The 20453-nt window shown below is 42.3% G+C and overlaps 1 protein-coding gene across 2 annotated transcripts in view; it reads left to right on the top strand.

Annotated features, from left to right (window-relative positions):
* Positions 1 to 20453, top strand: part of nbas (NBAS subunit of NRZ tethering complex) — a 194915-nt gene that overhangs the window by 71118 nt on the left and 103344 nt on the right. For both annotated transcript variants that reach the window (XM_061746583.1, XM_061746582.1), the window contains exons 33-40: positions 1005 to 1118; positions 5197 to 5310; positions 7261 to 7418; positions 9682 to 9765; positions 12899 to 13075; positions 13586 to 13699; positions 14808 to 14931; positions 20304 to 20380. In XM_061746583.1, coding sequence (XP_061602567.1) covers positions 1005 to 1118; positions 5197 to 5310; positions 7261 to 7418; positions 9682 to 9765; positions 12899 to 13075; positions 13586 to 13699; positions 14808 to 14931; positions 20304 to 20380 — 962 coding nt within the window. The remainder of the gene's footprint in view (positions 1 to 1004; positions 1119 to 5196; positions 5311 to 7260; positions 7419 to 9681; positions 9766 to 12898; positions 13076 to 13585; positions 13700 to 14807; positions 14932 to 20303; positions 20381 to 20453) is intronic.

Genomic DNA, 20453 nt, shown 5'->3' with positions numbered 1-20453 from the left:
TTTTTTAACATTATATAATATTTGAAACGCAACGTATTTACTTAAATATAAAAAAATATTGTTGTTAAATTATAAACTGTCGATTAAACGGTTTATAACTTCAAATAAGTTCTCAAGTTTCAAATCCTGTGAAATTGACTTATCACAAATAATGGATTAGCCAATCTACCAAGACCAGCTGGTATAAATTAATGATTTACAGACCCTATTTATATGTACGCTGAGTTATGTACACTCCCTGGCCAAAACAAAAAGTAACACTAATATCTCACTGGACAACTTTTAGCTTTGATAACAGCACACATTCTTCATGGCAGTTGGTTGGTTCATCCATCCATCCATCCATCCATCCATCCATCCATCCATCCATCCATCCATCCATCCATCCATCCATCCATCCATCCATCCATCCATCCATCCATCCATCCATCCATCCATCCATCCATCCATCCATCCATCCATCCATCCATCCATCCATCCATCCATCCATCCATCCATCCATCCATCCATCCATCCATCCATCCATCCATCCATCCATCCATCCATCCATCCATCCATCCATCCAAATTCCTATTTGTGTTTGGGGAGTGTAAAAATTGGTATAATTTTGAATATGTCATCAGGACACAAAATCTTTTGATGGTAAAACCTGGTATTTATTTTCCCACATATGAACACATGGCATTGTTGAACTGATACATCACAAGACCTTTTGCCATCACTCCATAGTATAGAGTTATGTCTCCTAGCAAAGTGAAGCTGCTGTTTTTTACAACAAGCATCACTCGTAAGAGGTTTTTCGTCAATGAAACAGGGTTGGGCTGTGCTTGTCCAGATGATACAGTTCTATTATTTTCCTGACATTGTGAAAGTACATGTTTATGCATTCACTCTGCATGTTTTCTATCAGTTTATTATCGGCTGTAACTTGTTCCAGATCGAATACTGTAATTAGCCAAGCCCGTCTGACAGCCCTCCATTCTCCCTCCTTGTGTGGTCTCTAGTGCGCCTGCGATCAGACCGTCTCTCTCTGATAGAGGAGTGCATCGCCCACTGCTCCACAGCTTACAAGCAGTCCACCACTCTACTCAACCTGGCTTCCCTTCTCCGAGTGTCAGGTACGTGCACAGAAACGCACGGCCACGCTAACCTTTTCTCATCCTTTTTCCATTAACTTTGATCATACTGAAGTGTGTTAGAGGCTTATTTTTAATAAATAAGTGGCATTTTCTTAACATGGATAATGAGATTGAGTGAGAAAAAAGCCTACTTGGAAGCATGCAAGGATACTTTTCAGCAAATTTGCCGACACGTCTCGCACAACAAGGAAATTCATCTTCATGAAAGGTGTAGAAGCTTTCAAGCAAAAATCAATACGAAAGTGCAAACACATTATAGGAGCAAGCAATTTCAAACACGATAAACACTGGCTTTGAATGCTTTCAAAACTGTTTTGTGTGCTCAAGTATCATGTACTTTTGAATGTCGGGGACGGATTCAGTGCAAGGCCATTAGGTCTCTATCTCAGACTGTTGTACTTTGTAAAGAGGATGGTTGTTTAAAGATGATGGACCTAAATTTGTCCCACCAGAAAGTTATTCTTTCTTTCTTTCTTTCTTTCTTTCTTTCTTTCTTTCTTTCTTTCTTTCTTTCTTTCTTTCTTTCTTTCTTTCTTTCTTTCTTTCTTTCTTTCTTTCTTTCTTTCTTTCTTTCTTTCTTTCTTTCTTTCTTTCTTTCTTTCTTTCTTTCTTTCTTTCGTCTGTGTACTCGTTGTGTATGTTGTGCATGGTATGTAGGCACACTCAAGTCAGCCTCTTTGAAGCTCTGTTTATTGCCTCATGCTGCTTGAAAATCCCTCAGATAAAAGTGCTGCTCCATCTTTAAGTCCGAGGTAAGCTGGTAGGGGACATTTAGTTTCATGTGACAGATTTCTTATCCTTTTTTTTTAATAAATAAGATTTCAGTGTTAACATCATGTTTGTGATTTGACTTTCTTTGCTCCACTTCAGTCAAAATTTCCCCAATTTCCGCAGCATCTTTTTTCTCTTCTTCTGTATCTATTGAGCTTCATTGTCATCACTAATGGAGCTTCTCCACAAGTACCTTCTCAGCCCGACTCGACTCACCTCACCTCGTCTCGACTCTACTCAACTTGCCCTTGTTTCTTTTCCATACCCGGATCAGAAGTAGGCGGGTTGGAGCGAAGCTGCTGTGACGTACTCGATTGTGTGACACAAACGAAGAAGTAAAAGAGACGGAGAACATGGATGAGAGGGTATATCTGCTGCTTGGTCTGTGGCTGGATATATTTTCTCATTCCTTGTCGCCCCATCTAGCTCTCTCTGAATATTTTCCTCAGCCACCAGGTTTAAGATAGTCTCCACCTCGGAATTAGACCACGAAACAGACTTTTGTGCTGCCATTGTACTTAGAATAAAATGGACAAGAAGTCACGAGTCACTCTTTATGTTAAATTATGTCACATCCTAACTCAGAATCGGTGGCGTGTAGTGTGATGACGTCAGAATCGGTGGCGTGTATTGTGATGACGTCAGATACAACCCGACTCCGCCCGCTTAGAATCTCGACAGAATAGATACAGAAAAAGTTTCTACTCGACACGGTTAGACCCCTACTGGAAAAAAGCGCCAAACTGAGGCGAGTTGAGTCTGAGTAGGTACTAGTAGGTACTAGTGGAAAAGCGACATAAATGACAATCGTCCAGGAAGAATACAGTAGAAGGAAACAATGAGACTAAAACAAAGAATAGACATTTAAGCATTTACTTCCCCAGATCTGGTAAGTATTTCACCTCTGTGAAATCAAACATTTCTCTGTGTACTTTGGAAATACTTAAACATAATTTTGAGCTCTTGATGGACCCTGATGAAGCATTGTTACAGTTTGGCCCCCCTGCAGGGACACAACGACGCCTTGCAGATTGCTCAAGCCTCATATACCCCTTAAGACATGTACATGCAGGTTCCAGTTCCTGAAGACCCCTGCCGAGACATTGTCACGCAAGGTCCGGCGTCTTGCATCCCTGCCGAGACTTCCAGCCCCCACGGAGACAAAGACCATATACGGACTTCCTGATCCCTCAGGGGTGGTCCCAAAGCTAAAGGATTCACACCTCTGACTGGCTCTCACTGGGCTGGTTTATTCCTGTAACTTTTGTATAAAAACCCTTTGACCGAACCCATCTGCGTCGGCACACCAACTACAGACTAGATCTGTGCTGGTCATGTCCACCGCCGGCTTACTGATTAAAAACTCTCTATACCACGAGCGGACTTCTGAACTGGTTTTTGATAAATTCCTCAACAACCCCTAGATGGAGAACCTTAGAAACCTGATTTATTTCCCTCGATCGTCAGGCAACTTTAACCCTTTACGTTGCCCTCATAGGCTTACCTTTACAGCGTCTCATATTAAGTTGCTTTTTTTTTTTTACTGTATTTACGCCTTTCCATGAGGGATTTTTCCTCCTTTTAATTCTATTTCTAGTGATTTGGTGTGAACTTGTATATTGTCTATGAAGCAAGAAAGACTGCTGAACTGCAAACCCCGTAGCTTGATAACACATTGAACAACAATGCATTTAGTTCAGACCATTTAAAAGTCAGAAATGCTGGTTGGTTGCAAAATGTTTTAAATTTTATATTTTAAATGCCTTCATAAAGGTGACAGTGGCTTAGCACCGTCTTTAGTATTTTATATACCAGCTTTATTCTTCCTTGTCTGTCTCTCTCGCTCTTGTTCCCCCTTTTGTCCGATGTCTCTTCACTCATCGTTTCTGCTTTGAGGCCTGTCACCAGCTAAAGGGAAACTGCTTACTGGCCTTGTGGCATTTTCTGTGTCTGTGTCTCTCGCATTCTGTCAGCAGGAAGCGCTCACTGGGTGTGTTCATGGGGGGAAAAAAAAAAAAAAGGAACGGTGAGATGAGAAGAGGAATAAACATTTTTTTTAAATAAATAAATGCAGGAGGGAGCCTTTTGAAGGGTGCATAGCTCCGGGGCTGTGTTGTGAATATTTAATGCAGGTATCACCAGCACACCAGTTAAAAACCCAGAGGGTTGGGCTCCTGCCTCTGCAGAAATGCTCCCTAAATCATTAACTAAAAGGAGTAGTGACACAACAAATTAAGCTTTTTCTCTCTTTCTCTGAAGGAGTCGCTAACGATGATACTCTAAATTACTCAAAGTTGGCAACTTTTCTTCCTATAATCATTGGTGGCGTTGTCAGTTTTTCCAGTTTTATGTCTACACCTTTATATTGCAATCTTTGAATGGCCCATAAGGGACGAATAAAGATTTAAACTGCATTTCCAGTATATCTAATATATATCAGCCCGATAGCCAGGAATGTTTGGGTTTCACAGGAGCGGAGGGTGAACAAAGGTTTGCTGACACCTCACAAACCTCCTCTATAATGAAGTCTTGACAGTTTTTGAAGACACCCTTGCACCAGTCACTCTGAAAATATTTGACAAACACACCTTCCCTCTCTTAGTAAACGCCGCTCTTCTGTCACTCACTCCACACACACTCGCAAACACACACATAAATGCAACCAGACCAATCTAGCTCGATCGCATCTCTTCATTGCAGTGTCTATTCTTTGATTCTCAACGCACAAGCGTGTCTCAAAGTTGTTGCTACCTTTAACTCTTTTGATTGCTCTGTCCCTTTTCTTTGTGCCTATTGCGCTTACGAAGATATCAAATGACATCCTGAACTGCTTCATGAATACAAACTCTGCACCCAGTCCCTGTACTGCTGAGATATCAAACTATGATTTATACTTTTTTTGTGAGACACCGGGGCGATGTATTTTACTCTGTCATACCCATATCTTTGAGATGAACATGCATGATGATAACCTCATTTATTTTAAGCCCCTTAATAATATGTAGTCCCAAACCTTGACTGTGGTGCAGCTAATCCATATAAATGCAGATACATTTCTTTGTGCTTCAACCTTGAGCCTGTGTGTGAGCACAGTAGGATGGAGGCTTATTAAGAAATGTATTAATGCAGACTTTTATCTCTGATACGTAGCGTTATTATATTTCCTGTTCATTTTTGACACATTGCTTTTAATATCAGTGAATAACAATATTGAAGAATGATCATATTTTTGTGCTGAATCTCTCAGATATGGTTTAAATGAAAATATGTGTTTTGCATCTTTTAGGAGATGACGAGGCGAAGCGAAAAGGCCAGGTGTTGACGCTGCTGGGGGAGCAAGCTCTCCAAGTTCTGGACTTCAAGGCTTCATACATCCACTGTCAGGACCTCATGGCTGCAGGTTTGTACACAAAACTATGAGCCACTGCCCGACCTGGTAATTTATCCATAGTTCACCAGAAAAACTGGAAATAGATGATTGCTGGACAGTTTCGATGCATAATGACTAAGTGAACTTGTTGTTGCGTCAGGAAGAGGCCCTGGTACAGCAGATCTTCATCTCTCATCTCCAGCAGAGTTTCTTCTATGTTCCAAGAAATGCTGGAGTCGTGAAACTCAAATGGGACTTATTCTGCCCCTCCATTGCTTAAGGAGTGGCACAGATCTGTGACTAGAAGGTGTTTGGAGTGTGTTTTGGCAGCAACTTTAAAACCGTTGGTGAAGGGAGCAGTCAGGCTTAAGGAAAAGTCCAACTGAGCTTGGACCCTGGAGGTAGCTGGCGGATACTGCGGCATTAAAAAAAGTAGAGGTAGAGTAAGCTGGACGATATGACCTCAAATCTATATCACGATAAATTGGGCAGTTTTACCTCGATAACGATAAATGTACGATAACCCTTAGCCGGCAACAAAAAAATCTATTTTCAGATTGGCTGATTGGTCGGTAACTGCAGACAGCTGCTCTGAGTTGAGAGCTCAGCGCACCGTAGCGTGCCGTGACTCGTTTGTAAGATGGGCTTTTGGAGTTACTGTGCGCTGAAGTTAATTTCTTAGCATGAGAAATGCCATGCGTGGCGTGAGAATTTGTGAACTTGTTGAAACGCGTGAGTCTCACACTAGACAGCCCTGTTATGTCAGCCGCATCTTCGTTTGAACCATCAGCCATTTTCTTGGGTTTCCCTCCTCGTTCAGACTGGATGGGTGGAGTCACGTGATTACAGACACACTGTCTTAAAGGGGAATGAAACTAGCCTATCAGCATATGCAGTCAAAACAGACAAAAATACGTTTATTTTCTTTTTTTAAGATCAAAACACAGAATTTACCGACATGGGAAAATTGATGTCGGTCATTGCAGTGAATGTCGGTAACGGTACATTTTCGGTTTATCGTCCAGGCCTAAGGTAGAGGTCATGCTCCGTTGGCTCAACAAGATTACTAATCCATTTGAGATTATCAGGCACCTCATAGGTGGGTTTAATATTGAATAGTTTAAGGATCTATTAACCCAACTGGTACATCTTTAGCAATGGCAAAAGGCAAAAAAAAAAAAAAAAAGCAAAAACCGAGGAGTTTGGTGGGTACTGGCCATCCCTACAGCTGCTGTCAGTGAGGTAGTTAAACAAATCCACTGGAGTGGGGCCCCGGAGTTGGGTGAGATTTGCCCGGAGTTCCTTGAGTCCCTCAATGGTGTATTTTGTTGGCTTTCATTTTTGACACACCTGTAAAATGTCCCGTTGGAGGTCAGGGACAGTGCTTCAGGAGAGCTGGACGACTATGAAAGGCTGTAAAAATGAGAATTATTATGATAATAACAGTAAAATAGAAAATTCTTATCTTCTCACCATCCTGAGCTACAGGGAAGTAGTTTAAATGAGCAAAAGAGCCTTAGAGAAAGAGAGGGCACAGTCACAAGTGTTCTCTGTCTTTTAATGTACAGGGAATAATTGAATCTGTTCAAATGAAGCCAGATTGTCTGAATGTGATGAGGCTGGAGCAAATAGAGCAGTCACTGCTTTGTCTCAGGCTAATATTTTCATTGAGGTGGAATTTGTTTTAGACTTAAGTATGGCTTCATATCCCAGCGTCTGGGAGGGTCATGCTTTATTCTCATCTCACATCTCATCATTACGATATAGCCTGGATGTTTCTGTCATGGATATTTTGGGTCATACATGCACATAGTGCTGTGTGTGTGCTGTTATGTGTTGATTGGTATCTCAGTGGATTCAGGGTAGATTAGAGACGCAAAGACGTTTTCGTTTAGAGCCATTTTTTTATTTGGCACTTGTGCACAGCCTCACTTGACCATCCCTCTCATCTTGTTTCCCTCCATCTGTTCTTTCTCCTAGGTTACGGTCCAGCATGGGAGGTGTGCAGTCTGCTCGGTCAGTGCGAGGGTTATGAAGACCTGGAGGCGCGACAGGAGCTTTTAGCCTTCTCGCTTACACACTGTCCCCCTGACAGCATACACGGGCTCCTGGTTGCCTCGAGTGACCTGCAAACGCAGGTGAGACGAATGAGTGTCGTGTATGTTTCATGTTTGGTGACCGAAAGCTTTTTTTGCGCCTCCACTGACCAAACTAGCCTTAAATTTCCAACATACGAAGCTAGTTCTTTTTACAGTTTACAACTGAAGAAGTTTGATTTTCAATACCGGCACTTTCATTCTTATGGGGTCGAAACTGCCATTCCAGCTTGAGGCCAAAATGCAGCATTTTGGGAGTTGACAACAAAGGGCAGAACAGAAATAAAACCCACCCAGCATTGATGAAGAAATGTCAGATAATCAGAAACTAACATTTAGACGCCCAGTTCAAGAGAATCTTTAGAATTCCCAGGATTTCTGCATTGATTCGCTGTGAAATGTCATCTGTCTTCATTTAAGTCTCAAGTATAGATAAACACACGGAGACTAATGAGACAAACAGCTGTGTTTGGCGTTTCCTCCATCTCCTTGTGAGGCACCTGAGATGTGAGGGATTTCTGATTGCTTTGAAGTTCATAAATTAAATTCATGCACCCTGTTTCAACCTGTACTTTGAGTGATTGCGCATTGTTTTCAATAAAGACATCAAAGTACACAGGTTTCTTTGCTGGGTTAGTCATATTGTGTTTTATAATTGACATTTCTGAACAGTAATCAACGTTAGATCATATTTCTTTAATATTGTAGGAAAAAATAATGCTATTTGTAAAGATTTCACATATCCTTGCAAAGATTGTTTTCTTTTTTGACTCGACACCAACGCAACGGCTGTTCAAATGAAACAGATTTAAGTGTAGACTTTCAGCCATAATTCCAAGGTTTTTACAAAAAAAAAACCTTGACCGTTAAAACGTTTTGTCATTTTTAGTTTGCAAGAATAACTATTACAATTATTCTTGGATGCCAACCTGTCACTGTGAACGACTATCTTAAAACTGGAGCTCTGATCACTGAATGCCGTTTTCATGGCAAATCTTTACTGCCGCTGCCACTGTGACTTGTTTGTGTCTTTTTCTGCCTTCGGTTTGGGAAAGGGAATCATTTTGCTTTGTTGGGTTCAAGTCAGGTGGCCGCCTCTGTCGTTTAAGAGCTTTCCATTTCTTTTCATCTATAAACTGTTGGATCACTTTGGGTTGTTGAAAGCAGAACATGCAGATCTGTACGTTTTTAATGCTTCTTCCATCAGTGGTCACACCGGCGTGCACTCGTGACCCAGTTCTACGGGCAGCCATGCATTCTCATGCTGTCACCGCCCCCTCAATGTGTTTGACAGATGATTTCATATGCTTTAGGTCATGCACCCTCGTTTTCTTTCCCTTTGCTTTTTTTTTGCCTCCCATCATCTTGCGAAGAGTTAATCTAGGTGTCAGCTGTCCGAAGAATCTTCTTCATTTCATTTCAAGTTTGGCGTTTTGTCTCTTAAAGGGGACCTATTATGGCATCTAATATCTATTTTAAACAGGCCTTGAATGTCTTAAAAAACAAGCTTTTGATTGTTTTTGCTAAATAAATTAGAAATTCAGCCTCTGAGCCATGTCTTTATCTTCCCATTCTCTAACCTCATTCTCTGCGCGATTCTGAGTGGGCGGGGAGGCTATGATAATGAGGCACTGTGCTGATTGGCTGCCTGAATGACGCGATATGAAAAAATGGCGGAAGCTCCGGCCGGCGGAGTTAGTTGTGGGCGTGGTTTCACGCATCGGAGGCATGTATGTAAATCGCATTTTTGTTACGTAACGACGGGAGCAGAATCTGAACGGCTCGTAGAAGCCACATCACACTGGAAGGCTCATCCGGGCGGCTGTACAGATGCTGCAGAATTTGGTTGCTTTCCTCCTTCTCTGAGTTGGCAGGCTGAGGGGAGACCACTTTATATATGTTAAAGCAAGAAAAAATGTGTTTTTCATAATAGATCCCCTTTAATGATAAGACTTTGTCAGTGGCACGGTTTGGTGTTGTTGAACCTGCCAGTGACTGCAAATGATAACCATACTTCTTTTTTTTCATTAAATAGTTAACAAGTAAAGAAAACATGAGACAAGGCTATTACTCTTTGAACGTTAAGACAAAAATGAATCTTCTTTTTTTTCATTCAACCTCATAGCTGGTGTATTTATGTTTGTCAATTACTTACTCGTTCTCTGCTGCATTTTAAGCTGCCGCTGGCAACTTGTGACATAAAGTAAATGTTTTTTTTTTAAACGTATAAAATGACATTAATTAATCTTATGTGAAATGGCAAATCTCTTGTTCTCTGTCTTCATTCTTTGTTTCTGCCCTGCAGGTGTTGTATCAGGCCGTTAACTATCAAATGGAGCCTGTCGTCGCAGAGACCGACCAGGTGGCCAACGAGACTGATGCTCTGCAGGTTTCTATCTGTTTTATAGTATTCATCCTCAAATATGTCTATTTTTTCTTTCTGCAAATGACATGCTTACTGTGATATTTGCCTGGGCTGTTTGCGCGACTAACCCCTTGTGGGTGAGTTTCTGCCTTTTGTGTTGTGCTTGTGTGTTTTCCTGCTGCTCCATATTTGATGAGGTGTAAATCTAATGTTAAGGTTGCTCAGTTCCCTTAGTTAATTTATGACCCTTCTCCTCCTTCAGCACCGCCAGGTTTTTATGATGCCTTGAGTGGGTGTAAATGTTTCATGACTTGCATTGCATGAGAGCTCATTTGAAGCTTTCTGTTGTCATTTTATCGTCGTATTGATGTCCTCTGTCCTCACTTGAGTGTATTTAAGCCCTCTAGGTGTGTGTGTGTGTGTGTGTGTGTGTGTGTGTGTGTGTGTGTGTGTGTGTGTGTGTGTGTGTGTGTGTGTGTGTGTGTGTGTGTGTGTGTGTGTGTGTGTGTGTGTGTGTGTGTGTGTGTGTGTGTGTGTGTGTGTGTGTGTGTGTGTGTGTGTGTGTGTGTGTGTGTGTGTGTGTGTGTGTGTGTGTGTGTGTGTGTGTGTGTGTGTGTGTGTGTGTGTGTGTGTGCTGGTTTTGCATTCATGTTAGTTTGTTTGTTTTATTCTTATAATGTACAAATCCCTTTCACATGAAGTATTGATGAGAGACGCTTAACGATTTGGCTCTAGTTTACTAAACCCTCGAATTTTGTTTCCTATCTATTTTCAGTCGTTTATCAACTGAAATACTATAAAATACATTTGGTTGTGTGCTTTCCTAAACATTTACATTAGAAGTTGTTCTTTTTTTCCCAGATTGGGCCCTTTTGTTAGTCTGATCAGTGTGTCCAGACATTTATTTTTGCTTTAACATTGTTTTTAATCGAGGACTCCCAGGTACTTATACTTATATAAATATACTCTCCCTGGATTCAGTGGTCGTTTTTTCCCTTTGAGGACGATCACCACTTACTTTGTCTTGATCAAATTTAGATTTTTATTAGACCACTCCCCTGAAAGTTCTGCACCGCAGCCTCCTTCTCCTCCTGTCCATAACTTATACACTCAACCACTCCAGAGCCGTTAGGGAACATCTGCTGAATGGTACTAATCTTAACAGAATACTGCCCAGCTGGACAAACTGTGGTCCACTTGTCAGGAGATTTACAGTCCAGGAGGTGGTGGACGTGTCTACACGCTTCACTCGCGGTTTCTTTCTAAGCAAGGGGAGGCTCGATGGTGCTGAAAACGCTGGAAAAATCCAAAAATGTGATTCTTTGAGCACCCCTGCATCCATCCAGATGCACGTGGTCCCTCTGCAGGTGATTGCATCATCCACACCCAGCTGAGGTTGCGTGGGTGACACAGGGCACCTGACTGGCCAGTTCTGTGTACCTGCTTTATTGGAGTCTCTCCAGCTGCCTTCTCACCTGTTCCAGGAGTCACATTCCATCAAAGGAAGGTGCTTGTTAGGAAGTGGTGGGGATGGATACACAGGGTACTCCAGGGAGAGATGAGAGGGGGAGGGAGGAAGATGTGGGGGTGTAGGGAATGGTGCGGGGGCCGCTAACTCAACCTGTTAAAAAAAACAAGCTTAACTCATTTAGCCTCTCCTTAGAGCCCATTGTCTGCTTGTCTTTTCTCTTTAGTCGGGTGATAGTAATCATGCCATCATTCCACATCTCCCTGGCGTGTAGTCCTGGAGCTTGGACTCCAGCCTCCTCCTGTAAATATCTGCGCCTTCCCTCAGCTTTAGCTCCTGTTGTACCCTTCTCAGCTTGTCTTGGTGTGCAGACCTGAATAGGGGTGGGTATTGGGAAGGACCTCATGATACGATACGCATCACGATACTTGAGCCACGATACGATACACATTGCGATATCCCGATTATGCGATATCCCGATTATTATATTCTACATAGTTCACCGAAAAATGTAAAAATGCATTACACATCTTAAAATCCAAGTTGTATATATGTACATCAGATGATAGTGATGGATCTTAAAATCCGAGTTGCACGTTCATCAGATTATAGTGACAATTCATGGGACAAACTGAGTCAAAACAATGTTTTATTATAACTATACAAGCTAAAGTTACAACATATATGTATATGTTTTTCATATTATTTACATCATATGAAATTAACATTAAATTTAGTATGAGGTTGCTTTAATTATGTGGGAAATGATAATAAACACAAGAAAGATGGGTACTAAAACCAAGGACAGGCACAGTGATCAGTCAGTATAGATATAAATCCATGAATAAATAAACCTCTGTCCATTATTTTTCATTTTTTAAGGACAGGCAATTGTGTTGTATAAAAAATAAATTATAAAATGAAATAAAACGTGAAATAAAACCTGAGCTCAGTGCAGGGCCCTCCCAGGGTTGGTAGAGAGTGGCAATGCCCAGGACTGTCACTTAGGTAGGAGCACTGGGTGATATAATGGGAAAAAAATCGGGGATTAAAAAAAAAAAATCGATATTCAAATTTTTAATATCGATATTGAATCGGCTGGAAAAGTATCGCGATATATTGCCATATCGATATTTTTGCCCACCCCTAGACCTGAAGGTCTCCTCCCTCATGTTCAGGAGGGCTTTTGGGTCTCAGGTGAACCAGGACTTGTTGGAGAAACTGCCTATAGGCTTAGTTGATTGACAGATATGTGTTATACACTAATCGTTTCACTTTTCATCTGACTTTGTTTGAAAATGCAGCTAAAACGTTTGCATCGAGAAAACAATTCATGTATTTTCTGCTATACCTATCTGGTTTGGATTAAGGAATTACTCTGTAAATAAAAAAATACATTGTACAATGATACATTGAAGTACAAGAGACCACAGAGGTGCTTCTTTGAATATTAATACATTTAAACTTTCATTTGCTTGTCTGATTTATCATTTGCTCTAATGTAACATTATACATGCAGGGTTTTTTTTTTTTCCCGATTTAATTTTCAGCAAAGTGAAAGTATAAATATTCATGCAGTATTATTGGAGAACAGTTTTAACTGCGAAGTGCTTCATTGTGTCTACAATTATGAACTCAACATGGCTTTTACATTTTTCTTTCAACTGTCTTGTCGCCGTCTGGCCCCAGGCTTCAACAACCACTCTGGGCTCTCCTGTGGGAAAAGCAGGGAAACTGCTGCACAGAACCACGGCCAAGACCATGGAGGTGCTGACCACAACGGGACACACCACCAAGGCTGTGCTGACTGCAGTGAGTGACCATCGCTGGTGGAAGGAATCGCTCAGCTACCTCCGGCCGCTGCATGTAAGAACAAACTGACTCAGTTTTCACTGGTAAATAAACAGAAATGCGTTATAAACTGCACAACGTTGGATTGAGCGTAATATGAGCAATGACGGTGGAAGCGCGTGCCTTATATTTGACCCCGATTGTGTGTGAGTGCATGAAATAACATAAACAGCATGTTTGTCCCCCGCCAGCCTCCCCCCCCTTCTTTTACTCTCATGCTCACAGACCTCATTGGCTTCGTTCAAGAAATCCAATCAAGAGCTCATCTCTTGCATAATTAATTGACCCTCTTGCTAAATATTTCAGCGTCTGGTGGTTGCCAGCAGCTGGACTGGGGTAGGTGGTCACCGAGGTAGAGAATGATGCCGTCTCCGGTGTCAGAAGTTGTTCAAGGGGGGAGGGCTCTCATGGTTGCAAGTTTCTGGAGAAAGTGAAAAATGCGACTATGTGAGCTTTGGGACCGAGCAAGACCACTGCGCTGGGGGCATGTTGTGAAAGTTTAATGATGTTTTGATGGCTCCTAAGGGTCAGGATGCGGGAGCCACTAGCCGGGAAGCGTTGTCTCAGAACTCCAACCTGGAGCGGCAAGGCTGCAGCCCCTTTTATCAGGAACTCATTGAGGATCCTTATGCAGACCCGGTGAGTGACTTAAGACCAGTTTGTGTCATTGCCCATTATTTTGTGCTGCAGGCCATGAGCTTAAATTGCAGAAAAAAAAAATGCCTGAGTAGACTCACATCTAAGAGCATTTAATTAGTTTTTTCCCCCTTGACTTATAAATTCCTTCAAAAAAAGTGCTAGGACAAAATTAATATTGATTTCAAGTAATTTTAGTGCCAACACTTGGAAGTAGTAAGAGGAAGAGGAGGAAACATATAGACTGTTGGTATAAACATCAGCCACATATAAGAACAAAAAATCTAACTGTATTGCTTTTATTCTACAGAGGAGGGGAATGAATACAAAAATAAGAAAATAATGTTGACAGTTGGAGTTATGGGAGTAGAAAAGAGGAAAAGTAAGAAAAGGAGTAGTTTGACCTTTATACTCAGAAAATGGTCACAGTGGGCTATGACTGGGCGTTTTACTCAGAGACACAAATCATATGGATAGCTAAAAGAGTGGACACAAGGGGAAACAGTGAGGGCTCATAGATCTCCTCTTATGACATTTTAATAGGGCCCTCCAAATTCCTTCCTTCACTCCATCTTCAATGTTGATCCATCTTCTGTCGTCCATCGAGCAATAATCGCTGCCCACGCCCACGTGTCTATGCCTGATCAATAGGATAATTTTTTTCCCCCCACCTTACAAGTTCCATTGAAGGCGAGAGGCAGGGAAAGGAGGCTGATCGAGGGAGATCGAGACAAATGCCCCCAGACAGAAAGATGAATAGCGGGTGTTTTTTACAGACAAGAAACACTCAGTGTTAAAGCGATAGCTCTGAGGCCGGAGAGGAGAGAAACCTCATTGTTCACCGCTCAGGCACTTGAGAAATAACTCTGCATGCAGCAATCCTATAAAGCTATCATAAGACCCCACTGCTGGAAAGCTTTGTTTAGCTCTGAAGTTCATTTGTTTACTCCATCTCTCAGCTGTCTGCCTCCATGGGAATGAAGATGCTCAGTCATCTTAATCACATCTCCCTTTGTATTTTTTGTTTTTGATCCGCTCTTCCAACTGCAGGGATTTCTTTGCTGTAATGATAAGTGCTTTGTCTTTCACTCTTGTCTGTTTTGTCATTTAGAGTCAAGATGTATACTCATTCTACAAAGAGTTGCCTCAGGAAAACTTTGCTGAGGTTTTGCTCAGGACTGGGAAGCTGGCTGAAGCGAAAACCGAAGGAAATACCCTCTTTCCTGCTACAGAAGGTAAGTTTGTGGGGCTGACTTGTATAGTACATGTAGTGTACAGCATTAGAAAATGCAGGCAAATGTCGGAAAACATCTATGCTGGTATGAAAAATAGGGGGAAAACAAAAAGGAAAGCGCTATGAGACTTGTCAAGTTGATTTAATTTGTTACTATAGTACATCTATTCTCACTTGAATCTACCTTTTCTTTTCTTTTCAAACCAGCATGTACTGTATACAGATGTACAATCACTAGTGCTTATTTTTAATTGGAGGGAAACTGGCAGCATTGTGTCCCTTATTGTATGATAAGATGATGAAGCACATAAACACACTCAGAGGAGGTACCAGGAGAACAAACTGCATTGCAGGTACATGGCAAAATGTAAATAGTTTGCACTTTCAGCACCTTTTTAACCTTGTCTACGCCCTAGAAAGCACTTGTTCTTAGTCGTACAAGTCTCTTAGTTAGCTGTATGAACACTTCTTATTTAATACCGTGGAGCCAGCGCTGAGTGAGTCCAAGATGCACGGCTCCGGTAGTCGAAAATCTATTGGTTGCTTGCATAAATTAGTTTTTCTCCCTGAATGGGTCAGCTGTGCATCAGTGGGCTGAGTCTGTTTTCCTCCAACTGGAAGGTTACCGGATCGATGCCTGGCCCCGTCACATCTCAAAGTGTTCTTGGGTCTTGTGGAATGCAATCAATGCGCCGCTGTGTAATGAGCGGATATACGATTAAAACGCTGCAGTGTGAACGTGTACATGAGAAACACATGGAAGTAACTGGATTTGGTGTAAAACCAAGATGCTGTAAAAGTGATGGTGTAAACCATTTACAACCGTATGAAGGCATGAGAACACACTGATTTGCCCATGACTTTGTTGGACTTAGGAAGCTGAACTGTTACCCTGCAACCTAATTTGGCCGCTACCATTAATCGCTCGGACAAGGAGTCCTTCTTAGCTGTTTAGAGGCAGGGGCAGGTTTTAACAGCCGCTCAGTCCCGACACATAAACTTTACCACCATGGGTGACTAAACTTTGCATATCTTGAGTGACATCTACTTTGACACTTTTCTCGGGCTCGAAGGCATGTAAAGCCACACTTTTCTGTGACTACTTGCAAACACGTCACTCAGACTTGGCCCATCTGCCTCGACTCTGCCAGCGGCTGAGTTTAAGCCCTTTCATGTCAACAAGTCTCGTTTACATGAAAGGGCTAAAATCTCATCTGATCTCGGAATACGTCAATATACTTTGTGACGTACTCCTAGATTGTGTTGGCAGCCTCTCAATCCTGAGTGCGCTGGGAGGGGATGGAGGGGGTGTCTGTTTTCCTGAATAGTTTGATTATTTTTGTTAAATGCATATGTGAAATTGAGATTTGTGGCTTGTGGTGTTTGAAGCAGAGTGACTATTATTTAACTTGAGCTGTTTCTCAGTGCTCTATCTTCCAAGCGAAACGGTGCTATTTGCTGAGAGCACGTTGTGGTTGGCCCCCTTCCCCGCACGCTACCCTCTCCAGACCTCATCCATCTTGGCCTGGGAGCCCATGTTTGGTTGGACTAGGGGGACAACTTGGGAAGAATGGCCTCATATTGATTAATTAATGCATCCCCATGCATCCCAAGGCAACAGTAAATAATGACGCATCACTGCAGTGAGACCAGAGAGATACCATCAAGTCAAAACATCAAGGCCACACTGGATGATGGATCGCACCTGCTTGCCAAAATCAATGCCACTACAAAAATAAAGAGCCAGCTATGTTTGTGAATGCTTATCACTGAGGGAATGCAAGGCACACACTTTGGCCAGAGCTTCAGTACGCATACATAAATCTCCTTTACACACACATAATGGCACTCGCACACACACGCACCTCTCTCATGCCACAGCTGCCACTCAAGCAAATTTCCCCCTTTTTTAAAAGTCACCTTCCCTTCGGAGCTGCTCGTGGGTGCGACATGTTGAGAAAGAGAAAAGCTGGTCTGGACGGCTTCCTGTCCAATAACGAGCTTCGATTATCAACTGGCGTATCGGCCCGCCGCACTGGCACGTCCTCAAAAACGGACTGGAAGATGGCCTTCAAGAATACAAATATATTGATTATTCACATGGGCTTGATAAGGCTGCAGGTAATTAATGATGACACAAGTGGGAAGACGATTCAATGGGATTGAGCCGTGTAGGATGCACAGACCAGCGACTTGAAGTGAAGCAGAGACACTCACACACACACAGCATGGTGCACTGCCACTTGCTGCATTTTGACCAGGCCATAATCAGTTGTTTTTCACAGTGTCTGCACAGGTGAAACGGTAATAAATCAGTGCCTCACCATCCTACTAACAATGTGCCCAATATAGCTGACACGGGAGCAAGAGTGTGTGTGTATATGTGGACACTTACACAAACTCATGTTGTTGTATGCACCATCTTCTACATGACATGTCTCTTTATCACTTTCCCTCTCTTTCTCCTTCTCAAGCAGACATATTGACTGTTTTAAAGTCAGGGTTATCTACTGTAGTGTGTGTATGCGTGTGTGTCTGTGTGTGTGTGTGTGTGTTTACCCCTCTGGTAATTCCTGTCCCGATGGTATCAGTAACTTTAGAGAGCCGTGTAATCAGCTCATTCTGAGGTGTAGCTCATTGAAACCCAGGGGGTAGAAGAGGAGGGGGGAAGAAAAAGCGAGCGAAGGAAGAGGTTGGGCTCAGTGCTTGAGAGAGCTGTTATGGCTCTTGAATATCCATCCCTGCTCACACATGCACACAGGGAAACCTCCAATTCAACGTGTCAGGTGCTGGCCTCCCCGTGTTGGTGTGCAGTTTGTTCTGCAGCGTGCGTCTCGCTCTGCCCTCCTTTCCGTCCGTCCGCCAGCGTTCATGTTCTACTTTCCTCTGTCTGTTCCATTTTGTCTCATATCACCAACACGGGCTTCTGTTCTTCATGGATCTGAGACCACAAAGTGATTTTTGTCTGCCTTTCTATGCTCCCTCCCACTGTTTTTACAAGTGTGTGAGTTGGTGTGTAATTAGGTGCATCTCTGTGCGGTCGGGATTCATTTAGTAAATATACATAGTTCCAATTGAAATGGCATCCCTTTTTATGTGAGCCCCGTGGCTTTTGAGGCACGCTATTTGGGATAATTCTATACTTCTGCCCACATCTTTTAGTAGACTCCAAATCCCATCAGCCCTAGAGGCGCTACAAAATTTAAAAGAAAAGGTCTGCGTCGCAATTTCCATACTCATTCAAAACGCAAAAATTAGTCATCGTGTAGCTTTTGATGTGCACTCTTATCTCCCAATATGATCCACTTTGAAGTGAGGAGCCACTCACATCTGGAGAGCATTAACACTAATTGTACACAAGTCACATTCTGCATGTGAAGATGCAAGAAAAGATTTGAATATGAGGAATGCCATATTTCTGTTCGTCTTGTGAGAATTGAAAGTATTTTTTTTGTTTGGGTTGTTAGGAACCAGGAATTTTTGACAAAGTATAGCATTATAATAGCCCACATTTAGTCACTTTTTGGTTTGTTTGGACAAGTGAAGGATTGTATTAAAAGTTTAATCTAATCTAATAGTCTTAAAGAAGGTAGTGTTTTAACATCACAAGTCTTCAACCCTGGTCCTCGGGACCCCCTGTCTTGCATGTTTTAGATGTTGCCTTGTCTTGCCTCATCAAGGTCTACACAAGTCTGTTAATGACACAGTCGTGTGTATAAGGGTGTGCTGAAGCAGTGAAACACCTAAAACATGCAGGACAGGGGTTGAAGACTACTGAATAACATTATGCGTTGAAAGTTTTTCCATTGCTTAGTTTTTCTGTCCAGAATTTAAAACTAAAACATATAAAATTTTGTATCTAAAAAGCTAAGAACGTTTCTTCCCAAGAGAAATTACTTCACTGCAACATTTTTTTTTTTTTCTTTTTTTTAACATTTCTACTTAAAACTTGCTTGAAACTTTTGTAGGTGGTTTCAGGTTGAATTACATTCAGGTCAAATGATCTGTTTACATTCACGATAATCTAATTTGTGACTATTTAGTTTGAATTATTTTGTCAAGCAACTCCGTCTCCCTACAAACATACATATTTAACGCTGAGCCACAGCCATGTCCTGCATATGAAACCCTTCAGTCAGACAATACATATTCAAAATCAACATGATCTGCTTGACTGTATAGATGGTTCAAGTGGAGGACTGAAAACCAGCTGCAAAGATTATTATGGGATTGTGGTAATCAAATACTTCCTCCTTTCTTTGTTTCTCTGTTTATTACAACAGAAGTTGTCTCTAGGCACTTTCCAGAGACCCAGAACATGACCCTCGAGCAATTATTACATAAACATAGCAAACAATGGAAGGTAAAAACTCCCCTAGTGGGAGAAAAACCTTAAGCCAAACAGTGGCAAGGAAAAACTCCTCTTTAGGAGGGAAGAAACCTTGAGCAGGACCTGGATCATAAGGGGGGACCCTCCGGCCGGAGGCCAGCTGGGAAGAGCAGAAAACAGACAGAGAGAATGAATAACAGAGAAAGGAGAGACACATACACAATGGCTAACTGGTGCAATACAGGGGTGACTATATAAACAGATGTAGACAGCAGACACTGAGGTGGCCAGAGGGGGAGGGGGAGGGGGGGCGCAGGCAGCAAGCATATAGCAGACATCCACACAGACAGGTGGAAGCAGCAGTGGGATGATCAGAGGGGGGGGCTGCAGGGCAGCATGCAGCTCCCACAGCTCCAGCCTGCAAACATACACAAAAGAGAAAAAAAGGGAGATTGGGGGAAGACCAGCACACTAAATTACAAGAACGATGGACAAAAATGATGGCTATGTGATACTTATAATAAATAAAGAATGGAAGAGGAGAAGAAAAGAAGGGAAGAGGAGAAGAGAAGAAGGGTGAGAGGCACCTCCCAGTGGATCATGTCGGTGCCCCCCTGCAGCATAGGCCTATAGCAGCATATCCACCACAAAGCTATGTTTGAGACTAACTATTATAGTCATTCAGGGGATTGAACTTTAAAGTGCCCTTAAAGGAAAAATCTTTGCCTCATTTGGAGAGCGTTTATTAGAAGTGGGCTTGTTCTTAATCTATCTTTTGCACCATGTGCATGCAGACAGGGGCTTAATAGTTCAGCAAGGTAAAGGACAACATCCATAACTCCTTTTTCCTCTCACCTCTTGTTTTTGCCCACCTTTCTCTTTTTCACTTTTGTCAGACGCACAGAGATCTATTATGATGGGTACTGTTTGCTGTTCAGCAAACGTGGGATGAAATTTGTCCAGGAGGGGAAATGTAGTTGCTAATCCTCAGTGCTTCGGTTAAAGTCTTTTCTCCCATCTCTCCATCCCTCCATCCTTTCCAGTTTTGCTACAGCTGGCCAATGATGCATTTCCCAGGGACATGATGCTGGCTCTGTCCTACTTACTGGCCTTGCCTCAGGTAAGAATATACCCCCCCCACACACACCCCCCTCCACGCACACCATGTCCTGAGTAACAGTTAACGTGTTTTT

Source organism: Cololabis saira, chromosome 18 (genome assembly GCF_033807715.1).
Source record: "Cololabis saira isolate AMF1-May2022 chromosome 18, fColSai1.1, whole genome shotgun sequence".
In the NCBI taxonomy this organism is placed as follows: domain Eukaryota; kingdom Metazoa; phylum Chordata; class Actinopteri; order Beloniformes; family Belonidae; genus Cololabis; species Cololabis saira.
The sequence above is the reverse complement of the archived record's forward strand: the minus strand, read 5'-3'. Positions and strand labels throughout refer to the sequence as shown.